This window comes from Xenopus laevis, chromosome 3L, assembly GCF_017654675.1.
Source record: "Xenopus laevis strain J_2021 chromosome 3L, Xenopus_laevis_v10.1, whole genome shotgun sequence".
Taxonomy (NCBI): domain Eukaryota; kingdom Metazoa; phylum Chordata; class Amphibia; order Anura; family Pipidae; genus Xenopus; species Xenopus laevis.
The window spans coordinates 14,190,929-14,207,558 of NC_054375.1; the positions used below are offsets into that span (position 1 = coordinate 14,190,929).

At 44.2% G+C, this 16,630-nt stretch overlaps 2 protein-coding genes across 2 annotated transcripts in view; one reads left to right on the forward strand and one right to left on the reverse strand.

Annotated features, from left to right (window-relative positions):
* The window catches only part of wnt5b.L (Wnt family member 5B L homeolog), a 78,638-nt gene that overhangs the window by 40,689 nt on the left and 21,319 nt on the right, over nt 1-16,630 (reverse strand). The window lies entirely within an intron of this gene.
* Nucleotides 1,871-5,584, forward strand: fbxl14.L (F-box and leucine-rich repeat protein 14 L homeolog). Its single transcript, XM_018241174.2, has one exon. It carries the CDS (start codon nt 2,315-2,317, stop codon nt 3,515-3,517), a length of 1,203 nt encoding a protein of 400 aa, XP_018096663.1. The 5' UTR covers nt 1,871-2,314; the 3' UTR covers nt 3,518-5,584.

The following is a 16,630-nucleotide window of genomic DNA, read 5'->3' on the forward strand; positions in this document are numbered from 1 at the left end:
GACAGTTTCCCATTTGGGATCGAACCTAATTGCATGGGAGGATAATGAACTTCCTTTAGAAATAAAAAAAACAGATGATTTTACAGTTATCTGAGAACTTAAAGGGATTGTTCACCTTTAAATTAACTTTTAGTATGATGTAGAGAGTAGTAATGTGGCTGAGTTTTACCCGCCCAATATCCGCCCTCCCTCCACCCGCTCGAGCCCGACTTCCGCACTCCTTTTATAGACCCGCCCCACCAATGATGTCACAATAGGGGTGGGGCGAGCAGGCGTGCGTCTATAAAAGTTGAATCCGGAAGTCGGCATTGTAAGATCGTGGGTGAGGAGAGCAGGGAAAGGGAGGCTCAACCGGGACCGGAAAGGGAGGTGCGATGTCAGCTAGAACCCCCCCGAACCCGTGGGCCGTGCGGGTATTGAGCCGCCCCCCACATCTCTAATAGAGAGGGATATTCTGAGACTATTTGCAATTGCTTTTCATTTTTTATTATTTGTGTTTTTTGAGTTATTTAGCTTTTTATCCAGCAGCTCTCTAGTTTGCAATTTCAGCACTCAGGTTGCTAGGGTCCAAATTCCCCTAGCAACCATGCATTGATTTGAATAAGGGACTGGAATATGAATAGGAGAGGCCTGAATAGAAAGAGGAGTAATAAAAAGTAGCAATAACAATACATATGTAGTCTTAGGGCAGAGACACATGTGGAGATTTGGGGAGATTAGTCGCCCAGCAACAAATAGCCTCTTCTTCGGGCGACTAATCTCCCCGAACAAAGTGCTCGTGCCATCCCGACGGAGATTTAGGGGCATATTTATCAAGGGTTGAATTTCGAATTTAAAAAACTTTGAAATTCGAATTCAAAAAGACCAACCGAAACTAAGTTGAAGGTTTTTTTTGGTCGAATAGGTCCGTTTTCGATCTAATAGGTCCGTATTTGGCCGAATTCGAATCGTACGAATCGAAAAAAAATATCAAATCCGATTCAAAGTTTTTCCCCAAAGAAACTTTTTCAAAGTCCACCAATTGACTCCAAATAGATTCTAGGAGGTCCCCCATAGGATAAAACAGCAATTCGGCAGGTTTTAGATGACGAATGGTCGAAGTCTAGTACATGATAAATTTCGATATTCAAATTTTTTAATTTTTTTCAAATTCAAATCGAATTGGGACTATTCCCTAGTCAAGGTACACAAAAAATAGCTTGAAATGTGAATTTTTTTCATTCGGAAATTCACCTCGACCTTTGATAAATCAGCCCCTTAGATTCTAGCTGGCTGGAAAGCAGTTCTGGGAGATTAGCCGTTCGAAGAAGAGGTGATTTGTCACCCCCTAAATCTCCCCCAATCTCGACGTGTGTCTCTGCTCTTACAGAGCATTTGTTTTTTAGATGGGGTCAGTGACCCCCATTTGAAAGCTGATAAGTTGGAAGAAGAAGGCAAATAATTCACAAACTATAAAAAAAGTAATAAAGACCAATTGAAAAGTTGCTTAGAATTAGCCATTGTATAACATACTAGAAGTTAACTTAAAGGTGAACTACCCCTTTGATTGCGGTTGAAAGTTAAGAGTTGGGTTAAGTTGTCCTTGAATGGTTTAAAAGGTTTATAGAGCCACAGGGCGCACGTGCTCCTGTAGTTCCAGGCGCAGAAAAGCGAAATTCCGCCCCACCCCCCCAAAAAAAAGTGCAACTGGAGGGGGTGAGGCGCCACTTGGCCTTTGAAGAGTTAAACAGGAAGGAAGGGGCGGCCAATCACTCGCGAGAGCGCCAGGGACAAAGAGAGAGCGACAGCCCCTCCCAAAACTTCCTTCGCCACGCCCACTCACGGCTCTGACTTCGGCGCTGGTGGAGAAGGCGGTGGTTAAAGAGCGCAGACAAATCGAACGGCGCACGCGCATTGGCAAGAGCGTTCGATTTCTTCCCATTGAGACGTCTACAGTGCGCATGCGCCTCCTGGCGAGTTTACGTGAGGCTGCATCTCGCATGCGCGCCTGAAGCCAGACTCGCGTACGGCTCATGCTCCTCCGTCTCGTCCGAGTGCTATTACGCGCACGCCTTTTGGCGCCCGCGCACGTTCTTAATGTTAACGGACCACTGAGTGGGGGGAGCTTTCTCTCTCTCTGAGAAAAATAAGCCGGAAACTTTCCCCGCGGGGCCTGACGGGAGAATGTTGCTTCACAGAGCCGGAAAGGGCTGAGGTACGGGGTTTTTTTTTTACTCCTCTCAGAGAGCGGGGGGAACTCCCTCATAATCACCGGGGACTCTCACGCGGCCTACACCTCCGCAGGGGACTATGGTGGGACGGTGCTGAGGTTGCCATGGAGACCCACATCTCGTGCCTGTTCCCGGAGCTCCTGGCCATGATTTTCAGTTACCTGGACGTGCGGGACAAGGGTCGGGCGGCTCAGGTGTGCGCTGCGTGGCGGGACGCGGCCTATCACAAGTCAGTGTGGCGGGGGACCGAGGCCAAGCTGCATCTCCGCCGCGCCAACCCGTCGCTCTTCCCCAGCCTGCAGGCCCGAGGCATCCGTAAAGTGCAGATCCTGAGCCTCCGGCGCAGCCTGAGTTACGTCATCCAGGGCCTCCCCAACATCGAGAGCCTGAACCTGAGCGGCTGCTACAACCTCACCGACAACGGCCTGGGCCACGCCTTCGTGCAGGAGATCGGCTCTCTGCGGGCGCTGAACCTGAGTCTGTGCAAACAAGTGACGGACAGCAGCCTGGGCCGCATCGCTCAGTATCTGAAGGGGCTGCAAGTGCTCGAGCTGGGGGGCTGCAGCAACATCACCAACACCGGCCTCCTGCTCATCGCCTGGGGGCTGCACGGACTCAAGAGCCTCAATCTCCGCAGTTGTCGCCACGTGTCGGACGTCGGGATCGGTCACCTGGCCGGGATGACCCGCAGCGCCGCGGAAGGTTGTCTGAGCCTGGAGCAACTCACCCTGCAGGACTGCCAGAAACTCACCGACCTGGCCCTCAAGCACATCTCCAGGGGGCTGCAGGGACTGCGAGTGCTCAACCTCAGCTTCTGCGGGGGCATCTCAGACGCGGGACTGCTGCATCTGTCGCACATGGGAGGACTGAGAAGCCTCAACCTGCGCAGCTGCGACAACATCAGCGACACGGGCATCATGCATCTAGCCATGGGCTCCCTGCGACTCTCTGGACTGGACGTCTCTTTCTGCGACAAAGTGGGAGACCAGAGTCTGGCCTATATCGCCCAGGGCTTGTATGGGCTCAAATCGCTGTCTTTATGCTCGTGTCACATCAGCGACGACGGTATCAATCGCATGGTGCGACAGATGCACGGCCTGAGGACCCTCAACATTGGCCAGTGCGTCCGCATCACCGACAAAGGACTGGAGCTTATAGCCGAGCACCTGAGCCAACTGACTGGCATTGACTTGTATGGCTGCACCCGCATCACCAAGAAGGGGCTGGAGAGGATCACGCAGCTCCCCTGTCTTAAAGTGCTCAATTTGGGCCTCTGGCAGATGACTGAGAATGAGAAAGTCAGGTGAGGGCCCCGCTAATGTGGTCCTTCTCTGGGACTTTTGTGACTGATACATCATACTGCCTGATGGAGTGCTGCCCAGCCATAAGGGGATCATTGAAAACAAAATTTCCGTTGCGGCTTTCGTTGCTGGGGACTTGTTGGTTATCCTGGACTTTTTGTAAAATACCTTCCCTGAAACCCCATTAGCTGGGGGAAAGCACCTGCTTAATTAGGCGAATGGTGGGCTAATGCCACATGTCTGGTTTTAGGGAACGTTTTTTTTTTTTTTTTAGAAAGTATTCAAACGTACACCCGGGTCCTTCGGGTTAAATTCCGCCTGGTGCACAGACCTTAAGGGTGAGGGCACACAAGTAGATTCGGGGAGATTAGTCGCCCGGCAACAAATCTCCTTCTTTTTGACGACTAATCTTCCCGAACTGCCTTCCCGTCGGCCAAAATAAAATAGCAGCAGCATGACACTAGTGAGGCAATTTCGGGCGACTTCAGAAAGCGAGTCGATCAGAGTGCCATCCCACGGGCGATTTTCATTTTAGCCGCAGCGAAGGCAGTTCGGTGAGATTAGTCGCCCTGAAGAAGAGGAGATTTGTCGCTGGGCAACCAATCTCCTAGAACTGCCTCCCATGCAGCTAAAATGAAGATTGCCAGCGGGATGGCACTCTGAGCAATTCATTTTCTGAAATTGCCTCACGAGGAAACTTCCGACGACTTCAGAAAACAAATCACTCCAATTGCCATCCTGTGATTTTTATTTTAGCCGCAAGGGAGGCAGTTTGGGGAGATTAGTCGCCCTAAAAGAAGATTTGTCGCCGGGCGACTAATCCCCCCGAATCTGCCTGTGTTCCCTCACCCTAAGTAAGTCCGCACTTCCAAAAACCAAGTAGAAAGAAATTAGGACCGGCACACCGAGCGATTCAAACTGGGGACAAAGCCCCTTGTGCGTTTATTGCGTCACAGCATTTCAGGGGCGTATCAACGGGCTACAGGGGAACTCCCCCCGAAATGTTGTGATGCAATAAATGCACAAGGGGCTTGACCCCTGTCTGAATCGCTCTTTGTGCCAGTCCTAATTTCTTGCTCCTTTAGGGAAAGTTTTACCAGGTTATTGAACGGTGTCACCAGTATCCCGTGATAACCAACTGGTTCCCATGGAACGTGCAGCCTGTACTGACCTTACAAATTGTCCTGTATGAGGATGTTTATCCCTGTGGTTTTATATTCAAGACGGCAAGTTCCACTTGCATTTCATGGGTTAAAACATCGAAATTAGTAGGAAAAAATGCCCTTGGTCAGTGCTTGTCTGCCCCTACCATTCCCCCCCCCCCCCCAAAAAAAATCCTGGTCTCTAGCACCGCACAGGTTAATGGGAGCCCCATTTTTTAACATTTCCTTTTTATTTGAATTTTATTTTTTTTTATAATTAGTGCAACTTCCCTGCAAATCTGAAATGCTTTGTGCCGACATTCCCCTGTAACTCATCACACACACTCTTCCCCCAGAGTTGCAGGACTGTACCCCATTTCTAGCCCCCCATAATTTCTTAGCATTTCTTTTTTGTTTCCCCTTTGAAATATATCCCATGTATCTGGCTACCTCGTTTTTTCCTTTCTACGCCCTGAAACGCTAGGAATGTTTCGAATAATCGTTATTTTTGTGCCTAGACTGGAAATTCCAACCCTACGGGTTCTTAATATGATAACTTATATTTAAGGATTTTACGGACACGCGCACCCGCTGGCCTACAACTCCCAGCATTCTTCTTAAAGCTGTATGCCAGCAGTAGCTATGGAAACGGTCGCTGTATGGTTATCTCTGCTTGAGCCTTGCCATAATAATAATAAGAGGGGTAAAAGCAGATATTTTCCTCTTTATTTTTAAGATCCATTGATATCCGTCACAATAACATGAAACCTTTTTTTTTTTTGGTGTTAAATATGTAAGGGAAAAAAAGTCTTGCAGAGCAATGGAAGACTTGGTGTTGTCATGATTAAAGTGACATGTTCAGTGAACACTTCCCCTTTATAGTCCCCCTATTCATTGCTTTTGAACATTCCATTATTTCCCATATCAGCAATTAGTCTATCCAGCCACCTGACACTTTTACAAATTCTCCCCATCTGTATGCATTCAGTGCATGTATAGAGCTGTGCAACTGCCATCAAACCTAGAATCTGAGCTCTTGCCGCCAATATATATATATATATATATATATATATGCCACCCGTTTACTATCCTTTCATAAACAAGTGCACCTTGAAAGCTTTTGTAAAAAAAAAAAAACTGGGCACACATACAATTAGTTTTGCTTTTTTAAAAAAAAAAAACATGGGACGGATCAGCGCCCGCCTTTTTATCCCACAGGGAGTAACTCGTTTTAGCTTGTTATGGGTTTTGAAAAAAAGGTTAGACTTTTTGGTTCAGACATTAAAAAAAGATTTTTTTTTTCTTTCTTAAAGGACCAGTAACATGAGAATTTTTTTGAAAAAATTTGTTTGTATACGACGAAAAAAAACCAGAAACACATTAAACTTTAAAATCACAGTCTTTATTAAGAAATAACTTGCCGAAACTCGGCTCCTTTTCAGAAAAGGCGATCGGGTGATCCATCGTGCGGCGCTCGATTTCTCCTCCCTTCCTTATAGGAGATAGCCAGGGAGAAGAAATCAAGCGTCGCATGATGGGCGGAGAAATCGCCTTTTCTGAAGTGGAGTTTCAGTAAGTTATTTCTTAATAAAGACTTTGCGATTTTAAAGTTTAATATGTGGGGGTTTTCCGTAGTATACTAACAAATTATTATTATTATTATTTTTTTTTTTTTAAAAATTGATGTTACTGGTCCTTTCAGCATCTCCACAGCAGGACGTCACTTAGAAATGTGCCGAATTTCATTGTACTGTGTGAATTTGTATAAAGAGAAAAAAAACAAAAAAAGATCCTCTGAAAACGCTTTATATTCTTACAGTTAATGGTTAAAAAAAACGGATATTTATATAATAAAAGAGGAAATATGATGTATGTTTTTGAAAAAAAATCTGAATGTGTTTCTTTTTTCGTTGTATTGTCAAACGTATGAATTTATCAGAGGGTAGTGGAAAATCTCGAATATACTTCATCATGGGGGTAGCGAGCCCCTCCGTTTAGAAGATTTGTAATATGTTATTGCGGTGTATACCTTTAAATGTTACTGTTGCTAGGTAGGTTGGCGTGACATGGAGCAAGTGTTCTCTTAAAGGAACAGTAACACAAAATGTTTTTAAAGTAATGGTAACATGTAGTGTTGCTGTGCACTGGTAAAACTGTATGCTTTAGAAACACTACTATAGTTCATATAGCTGCTGTGTTGTCATGGGGCAGCCATTCAAGCACAGGATATACAGTAGATAACAGATAAGTACTACTATAGTTTATATAAACAAGCTGCTGTGTAGCCATGGGGGCAGCCATTCAAGCACAGGATACACAGCAGATAACCGATAAGTACTACTATAGTTTTTATATACAAGCTGCTGTGAAGCAATGGCGGAAATTGATAAAAGGCTATATGGCACAGGTTAAATAGTGGATAAGAGATAACACCATTATGTTCTACAGAGCTTATCTGCTGTTTAACCTGAGCCTTTTCTCCTTTGAATGGCTGCCCCCATTGCTACACAGCAGCTTATTTATATCAACTATAGTCGTGTTTCTGAAGCAAACACAGCAGTTTCACCAGTGCAGGGCAACGCTGCATTATACAGGTAGGGGATCCGTTATCGGGAAACCCACAATCCAGAAAGCTCCGAATTACGGAATGCTCATTTACTATAGACTATTTTATCCAAATAAAAAACAATTCCTTTTTCTGTGTAATAATAAAACAGTAGTTTGTACTTGATCCCAACTAAGATATAATTAATCCTTATTGGAAGCAAAACCACCTTATTGGGTTTATTTAATGTTTACATGATTTTCTAGTAGACTTAAAGCATGAAGATTCGAATTACGCAAAGATCTGTTATCTGGAAAACCCCAGGTCCCAAGCATTCTGGATTACAGGTCCCATACCTGTATTTGTAATACTTTAAAACTCATTTTTTGTTACTGTTCCTTTAAAGGACAAGTAAATGTTAAGCACCTTTTTTTTTAACTTTTCCCAGGTGTCCATAGCACCTGGGAAAGGTAACAAACATGGGTGCAAGGCACTGAGTTACCTGCCCACTGTTATTACAGTATGTCTTTGCCACGGAGCAAGTATTACTTGGAAATACTAGATATCTTAAAGGGCAAGTAAAGGAGAATGTTAGAGCCCCGGTAAATAAACTTTTATTTCCCGGAGGTAGTGGTCCTGTTAAGGGCTGGGGAAAGAATTATCAATGTACCCACATGATATCTTTTTAAGACTGTTGTACCCTGTGAACTAGTCACATCCTATTAGCCTGAAGCTTTGTTTCTCTAGCTTGACTTCAGCAGCAAAACTTAGTAAATTCAGCAGCTATCCGGTTGCTATGGTCCAATTTACCCTAGCAACCAGGCAGTTGTATGAAGATGGGAATAGAAGGGGTGGTATAAAAAGTAAGGATGCACCGTATCCACTATTTTGGATTCGGCCAAACAACCGAATCCTTCGCAAAAGATTAGGCCGAATCCTAATTTGCATATGCAAATTAGAGTTGGCAAGGGGAAAACATTTTTTACTTCCTTATTTTGTGACAAAAAGTCAAGATTTTTCTTCCGTCTCTAATTTGCATATGCAAATTAATATTGCGTCCGGCCAGGCAGAAAGAATCCTGCTGAAAAAGGCTGAATCCTGGATTCGGTGCATCCCTAATAAAAGTAACAAAGTTGTAGAGTAAACATTTGTAGGCTGCTGGGGTCGGTGACCCCAGTTTGAAAGCAGGAAAGAGGAAGTTGAATTTCCCCTTTTATGAACTTTATAACCTCATACAAAATCCCAGGTTTCACTTCCATGTGTGCAAAGGATATGTCTCTAAGGGTAGGACTACATGGACGTTTTTAGCACAATCCGACGCGCTGCGACAAAACGACTGCGTCAAGTTGCATGCAACAAAAATAACGTAAGTGAATGCATTGTCGCATGGTGTTGACACAGCGTCTGCATCTGACAGTCGTGTCGCGTCAGATCAATGCTGCAACACCATTCGACAATGCATTCACTTACCTTGTTTTTGTCGCATGCAACTTGTCGCATCGCGTCGGATCACGCCGAAAACGTCCATGTAGTCCTACCCTTATGTATAAGAATGCTTAAAGGGGAAATCCAGCCATAAAATTGTATTTACTTTTACAAACACACACAGTGACACCGTTGCTTATAATGACAGTTTACAATTGGGGCAGGAGCCGGGGCCCCCAGTAGCCACTTTGAGTTTGGGGGGGAGGTTTTTATGTAAAATGCTAAAAGGATTCAGCCATTGTTGAGGAAAGTTAAAAGCAGTGGAGCTGTCCCGCCCCCCACCCACCGTCATGCAGCCATGCATACAGAATCCTTACTGTGTGTGTCTCTGGGATGGGGGTCGACCCCTTCCTTTTCAGCCTTCCCCTCCTTTCTGCTGCTCAGAGCTGCATTCTTTCCCGCTAATTGGAAGGGGAATGACACGCTGAGCTTTAACTCTTTAAATTTGACGTGGGGGGGGGGAAGAATCCGATGGGACATCATTTAAACACCATTAGACTTCAATTATACTCTAATTTAACTATAACTCCCAGTATCCCACTTACTAGCCAAGGAGAACGCCAGGCCTGTTCATCTGCCAGTCAATCTATTTATTATTATTATTCTTAGTCATGATAATTCATTTAAAGGGGAAGTTAACATCTCTCTTGGAATTTTCAATTTTTTTTTTATGGCGATCCTATTCAACCGGAGTGTGAATAGGATCGATTTTTTTTTTTTTAATCGATTTCGATTGTTTTCATGGGAGTATAAAAAACGCACGTGAACTTGAAATTCGACCTTTGATAAATGTGCCCTTTAAAGGAGTATTCAACCTGTTAAAAAAAAAAAAAAAAAAAAAAAAAAACCCCTACCCTGGGTAGACCCCCCTCCCCCCCGGGTAAATGCCCCTAATTTTTTACTCATCCCTCCGTGCAGATTCTGGCCACAGAAGTTCACGGGCGCCATGTTCTGTCTTTTTCGGAAGTCTCAACGAATGCGTAGTTGGAGTAAATTTCCAGTCCAGAACCACTGCACATGCGTCGAAAGTCACGAAAATTTCCAAAACATTTTTGTGACTTTCGGGCATGCACAGTGGTTCGGGACCGGAAATTTACTCCGAAAATGCCATCAAGACGCGAAGATTACCGAAGAAGACGGCTGCCGTGAACTCCGAGGCCAGAATATGCACGAAAGGGTGAGTAAAAAATTAGGGGCATTTGCCTGGGGGGGGGGGGGAGTTGGGTTTACTCAGGGTAGGGGGAGGTTTTTTTTTTATAAGGGTAGGACTACATGGACATTTTCGGCGTGATCCAACGTACTGCGACAAAACGCCTGCAACAGAAATAAGGTAAGAGATAGAAATGTCGGATGAAGTTGCAGCTTTGATCCGACGCGACACGAATGTCGGATGCAGGCGCAGTGTAACGCTGCGACTTCAACCGACATTTCTATCTCTTACCTTTTTTCTGTCGCAGCGCGTCGGATCATGCCGAAAATGTCCATGTAGTCCTACCCTTACAGGTTGAATTCTCCTTTAAAGGGAACCCTTCTAACAATATGTAGGTCTTCTAAAATACATGTTAATAATAATAAGCATAGGGCCCCTTCACAAGCTGCATCAAACATACCCTCTTTATCCACCATCCCCTTTATTCATTTGATTGTGGTTCTGCACAATTGGATCCAGATCTGCAGATGAATGTATCCCTATAGTATCAGCTGAGAGCAGTAACTACCCTACAGATACAGAGTCCGGGCCCTGCTCACACTCCTGTAAAAATATGAGCAGCGGGTTGTGATCAGGATCATACTGGGGGCTGCGCAGGCCTCTGTTTATATGAAAGGACCCACTGAGATCTGTGTTTTTACAGGCAGCACAGCCCCCCTCCGGGTCCCCTGAAAGGTATCCCAGCAGTATTACGTATGCGCGTCTGTCACTCAGGGGCCCACCTTCGTGAAAGCAGTGCAGGATAGAAAGGGAACATTAAAGGGGAAATAAGCCTCATTGCGTTTATTCCATTCCCTATTCATTTTAAATATCAGTTGTGAAGTGGTGGGAGGGCAATAATAAAGTCAGTACCCCAAACACCACCCTGGAACAAGAGCCCTGGTCTCTTTGCTCATTATAACATCAGCGATGCAAGTAATTAGGGGCTGCATTTAGCACTTATCCACTTCCCCTTTTCTGGAGCTGGACACAAGAATGGACCTGTTATCCAGACCTGTAATAGTAAAACAGTCGCTTGTACTTGATCCCAACTAAGATATAATTAATCCTTATTGGAAGCAAAACCAGGTTATCCCACCTGTGATGATACATGTCGGGTATTCTTTTGCAAAGCAAGAGGAAGGCAATAAATAACTGGGTGTAAACCTAAGGAAAGGAAGATATCGCATCCCAAGTGCCATTTTTGAGAGGTTTGTGTCCCCTCGAAGTCCATCCTGCCACGTTCACTTCCAATTCTGCAACTCTTTGGTATATTTATCAAAAGGGTGTATTCCAATGAACAGGGTTTGCATCCCCTTGAAATGAGCGTGGTCTTATATACAGACCTATAGCATTTGCCATTATCTGCATTGAATGGCTGACAGTTGATGACAGTTTTTCTTATGGGTCCTGGGAGACCCAGTCCGACAATTTCAGAAGGGGGATTTTTACACATAGCAACTGAGATTAAGATTAAAACCAATACAGGTGAGTGAAGGACAATACAATAAAACTAGTCTCTTTTTCGGGGGGGCATCAGGGGTGGGTGCTGTGGGTGCAGGGGATTCATTCCAGCTGTTGCCTAATTTCAGACCCAATGATCACAGGACAGACAGCAAGCTCACTCTCCCTACCAAAATATTTTCTACTTTTTTCCAATTAACCCATTTTTTCCGTGGCGCCCCACTATCTGCCGGCAGAAGAAGAGTTAATAACGAGAGGAAAGTTCCTGCAGGGATCCCAGTACATATTTTACTTAAAAATTTACTTTTAATATTTTATAGAATGGCCCATTCTAAGCACCTTTCAATTGGTCTTCTTCATTTATTTTTTTTATAGATTTTTTAATTGATTGCCTTATTCTTCTGGCTCTCCGGGTTTCAAATGGGGGTCACTGACCCCATTGAAACAACAAATGCTCTAAAAGGCTACAAATGTATTGTTATTGCTACTTTGTATTCTATTCAGTCCCTCTCATATTCATATGCCAGTCGCTTATACAAATCAGTGCATGGTTGCTAGGATTATTTAGCCCCTAGCAACCAGATACCTGAAACTTCAAACTGGAGAGCTGCTGAATAAAAAGCTAAATAACTCAAAAACCACAAATAATAAACAATGAAAACCAATTGCAAATTGTCTCAGAACATCACTCTCTTCATCATCCTAAAAGCTAATTTGAAGGTGAACAACCCCTTTAAGGTAGTGACTTGGTAGATCAGAGCAGAACCACAACTCTCTGCATCACGAGTGACCCAGTACAGACGGCTTTCACCCAAAAACAGAATAATTGCCCCAGCAGGACACCCTGTCCATTCACAGAAGCAGACAGGGGAATTCCCATAATCCCCCTTTATAATAAATATTGGGGGGAGGGGACACCTAATTTGGGGGGCAGATATCAGCACAGCCCTAAATTCCCATAATCCCCCTATATAATAAATATTGGAGGGAGGGGACACCTAATTTGGGGGGCAGATATCAGCACAGCCCTAAATTCCCATAATCCCCCTATATAATAAATATGGGGGGGAGGGGGCACCTAATTTGGGGTGCAGATATTAGCACAGCCCTAAATTCCCATAATCCCCCTATATAATAAATATGGGGGGAGGGGGCACCTAATTTGGGGTGCAGATATTAGCACAGCCCTAAATTCCCATAATCCCCCTATATAATAAATACGAGGGGGGGACCTAATTTGGGGGGCAGATATCAGCACAGCCCTGCACTGTTTATTTCCAATAAGCCCCTATATCAAGAAGAATATTGGGGGAGGGGACACCTAATTGGGGGGCAGATAACCCTGCACTTTATTTCCAATAAGCCCTTATATAAAGAAGAATATTGGGGGAGGGGACACCTAATTGCGGGGCAGACATCAGCCCTGTGTATATAAAGGTCCCATGTAATGACTGTGCCGGGGTCGCTGTGTTTGAGCAGGCAGCAGGGAGCTGCACATGGATTTCCCCCATCAAAGACAAGACTCAGGAATGTAGTGGGATCTCATTTCTAAACCAAAACCGGGACACACACCCAAACTCCAGGGGGGCTCTCTAATGAAGCGGCTGAAGGCAGAACACAAGCTAAACAGTGAGCTGCACCGTCTCCCCTCTTCCCATAACTGAGAAGCGCAGGTTGTTGAGAGTTGTAGTTCAGCCACAACTTCCAACCACCGGATTCATATTATCTTCATCGTCGTGCCTAAGGATCTCTGGGCAGCAAGGAGCAGGGGTGTGATGCTGTACAGCAATGCAGTAAATGAAGCCTGGCTCAGTGGATTTGCTAAGCAGCCCTGCATCATGTTTATACATTCATAGTTTTCTACATGGACTTGAATGAAACAGCACCTCCTTGTGGCCAAGGCAATTCTACACCAAACACTGGCCCATCAGCATGTGATTGAGTCGACAGGGCGAGTATGTACTTGCTTTTATTTCCCATAGATGTCACCAGCGCTTTAACTATAAATCCCTGCTGCTCCATCTCTCAGCCATATACATTATATATACATTATAGACCCTGTCCGTCTGTCCAAGCTTTCCTCAGCAGGTGCGGCAGCGAGTGGATCAACAGTATTTAGGCTTTTCGCCTTAAAGGAGAAGGAAAGCTACAGAGGCATTTTATTGCCAATAGATTAGCTGCAATATTGCAAGCTAGAATGCTATATTTATTCTGTAGAATGTTTTACCATACCTGAGTAAAAAGCTCTAGAAACTCTCTGTTTGTTTATGGATATGAGCTGCAGTATTAATGTGGTGTGACATCACTTCCTGCCTGAGTCTCTCACTGCTCTGGGCTCAGATTACAGTAGAGAAGGGAGGGTGGAGGAAGAGGAGCAAACTGAGCATGCTCACGCCCAGGGCAATGAGGTTTAAGATGAAAACAGGAAGTCTGATACAGAAGCCCATGTGTACACAATAGAAGGAAAGAAATGCAGTGTTTCTTTTGACAGGGGACTCAGAGCAGCACTACTTTGGGGGTTTACTGGTATATTTAGATGGACCTTTCTGATAAGGCTTACTTAGTTTTAATCTTTCCTTTTCCTTTAAAGGATAAGTAAACCTTAATTTAAAGGATAAGTAAACCTTAATAAAGTATAAAATTGATGAGGGGGCTATTCTAAGCACTTTTGCAATGTACATTCATTATTTATGTTTTTTTAATTCCAGGATATTAAGGGATACATGTACTGTTAATATGAATGAATTTTGTTACAACAGCGCCACCTGCTGGTCAGTTTCCCACCAGTCTGACCAGCAAGTAGTCAAGGAAGTTGTCAGGAGAAAGAAAGAGGCTGCTCTGATGTTCTTCTGCTTAGGAAAGATTTGAGAAAGGTTTCTAATTTATTTCCTAAGCAGAACATCAGAGCAGCCTCTTTCTTTCTCCTGACAACTTCCTTGACTACTTGCTGGTCAGACTGGTGGGAAACTGACCAGCAGGTGGCGCTGTTGTAACAAAATTCATTCATATTAACAGCACATGAAAATTGATGTATAATGAAACTGTGTTAAAAGCGACTGATGTTGAACAAGAAACAATGGTAATTGTATATTCAGTATGCCATAACAAACACACAATGTACCATTTAACCATTTTTATTCATTTTATTTAATTTTGAATTACAATAAAAACGTTTTACAAAAAAAAAAACAGTACATGTATCCCTTAACATCTGGAATTAAAAAAAATAATTGCAAAAAGTACTTAGAATAGCCCCCTCATCAATTTTACATTCACTTGTTTTTAAGGTTTACTTATCCTTTAAAGAAAGCGGTATTTGTTTATCCCTTTCTGTTCTCTGGTTCCGACTCACAAAACAATGTAGGAGAAGTGATTTCTCCTCGTCTGCTGCCTTCTGCTACAGTGCTTCAGAAGTCGGAAGCAGCAGTGCAGAGAAAATATACAGCCAGAGAGATACGGCAGTGGATCCAGTGAATAACTACCGGGGGCCCGTCTGAGACCACACTGCAGAGAACACGGTGAGGAAAATTTGGGTCGGAAGAGGATAATTACATTACTGGACAAGACAGACCTCAGCTGAGAAATATACAATACAAAGATTACAAAGGCTGATTTACTAACATAGGTGCTAAATCGCCCCAGTTCCATTATCCATAGCAACCAATGAGCAATTAGATTGTGGGGGATGGAGCTCCTGAGAGGTGCAAGAGGGGAGGGTGGGGGACCCAATGGGAGGTGTGCAGGCCCCCCAGTCTGACGTTGATTGGACTGAATCAGCCCAGTTAGAAAAAGCCAATACAGTACGGATCAGTATGGGATCCGTTATCCAGAAAGCTCCGAATTACGGAAAGGCCGTCTCCCATGGACTCCATTTTATCCAAATAATCCAAATTTTTTTAAACAATTTCCTTTTTCTCTGTAATAATAAAACAGTCCCTTGTACTTGATCCTAACTAAGATAATTAATCCTTATTGGAAGCAAAACCTGCCTATTGGGTTTATTTATTGTTTACATGATTTTCTAGTAGACTTAAGATCCAAATTACGCAAAGATCTGTTATCGGGAAAACCCCAGGTCCCAAGCACTCTGGATAACAGATCCCATACCTGTATCTCATTGGTTGTGGTGCAGTTTAGCATCTACATAAGTCAGAGAATGGGGGATTAAGAGGATAAAGTTGCGCTGTTTGTTGCAGTTGAAGCTGCAGTGGATCATTAGTGTGACTGAACGGCTACAACTGCTGCAGTTACTGAGACACTTTACTGCTAAAGAGGAAAGAGACATTTTAGAAGAGGATATAGTCGCAATAGGATCTTAAAGAGAGAAAGCCTCCCGATTCACCTGCGCGCCCCCTTAATACATCCCAGCTGCACTGTAAATCTGCTGAACACAAGCGCCTTGTTAGTAAGTCACAAGCCCTGAGGAGCCCTGAGCTACTTACATCTCACTTGTGCCTATTCCTTACGTCTCATTTGTCTCACGAAATCCCCGACTCCTCATTTCCTCCCCCAACTGCACCTCATCCCGTCCCCTCCTTCATGCTCTGCCCCTCTGTGTTACCATGGAAATCTCCAGCCCCCCCCCCCAAGCCAGTTGAGGATTAAATGCCCCCCTGAATCTGTCTTGGTGTAATAACATTTAAATGAATAGTATTTGTGTTACTAATTGAGTTTGAACATCAACGACTGTTGTCAGTCATGTCAGCAAGAGGAGGAGGAAACCCAAAATCTGTGCCAGCACCCTGTACTAAGCAAAATTCAGCAGGAACAGTCCCTAAGTTTGCTCATAGTCTGTACAGAGAGATCCCATAAAACTATGGCAGCATAGGTATTCCCCTGTACTAAGCAAAATTCAGCAGGAACAGTCCCTAAGTTTGCTCATAGTCTGTACAGAGAGATCCCATAAATCTATGGCAGCATAGGTATTCCTCTGTACTAAGCACAATTCAGCAGGAACAGTCCCCTAGGTTTGCTCATAGTCTGTACAGAGAGATCCCATAAATCTATGGCAGCATGGGTATTGCTCTGTACTAAGCACAATTCAGCAGGAACAGTCCCATAAGTTTGCTCATAGTCTGTACAGAGAGATCCCATAAATCTATGGCAGCATAGGTATTCCTCTGTACTAAGCACAATTCAGCAGGAACAGTCCCCTAAGTTTGCTCATAGTCTGTACAGAGAGATCCCATAAATCTATGGCAGCATAGGTATTCCTCTGTACTAAGCACAATTCAGCAGGAACAGTCCCATAGGTTTGCTCATAGTCTGTACAGAGAGATCCCATAAATCTATGG

Coding starts and splice junctions, on each gene's coding strand:
- fbxl14.L (XM_018241174.2), top strand. CDS start 2,315: ATGGAGACCCACATCTCGTGCCTGTTCCCGGAGCTCCTGGCCATGATT.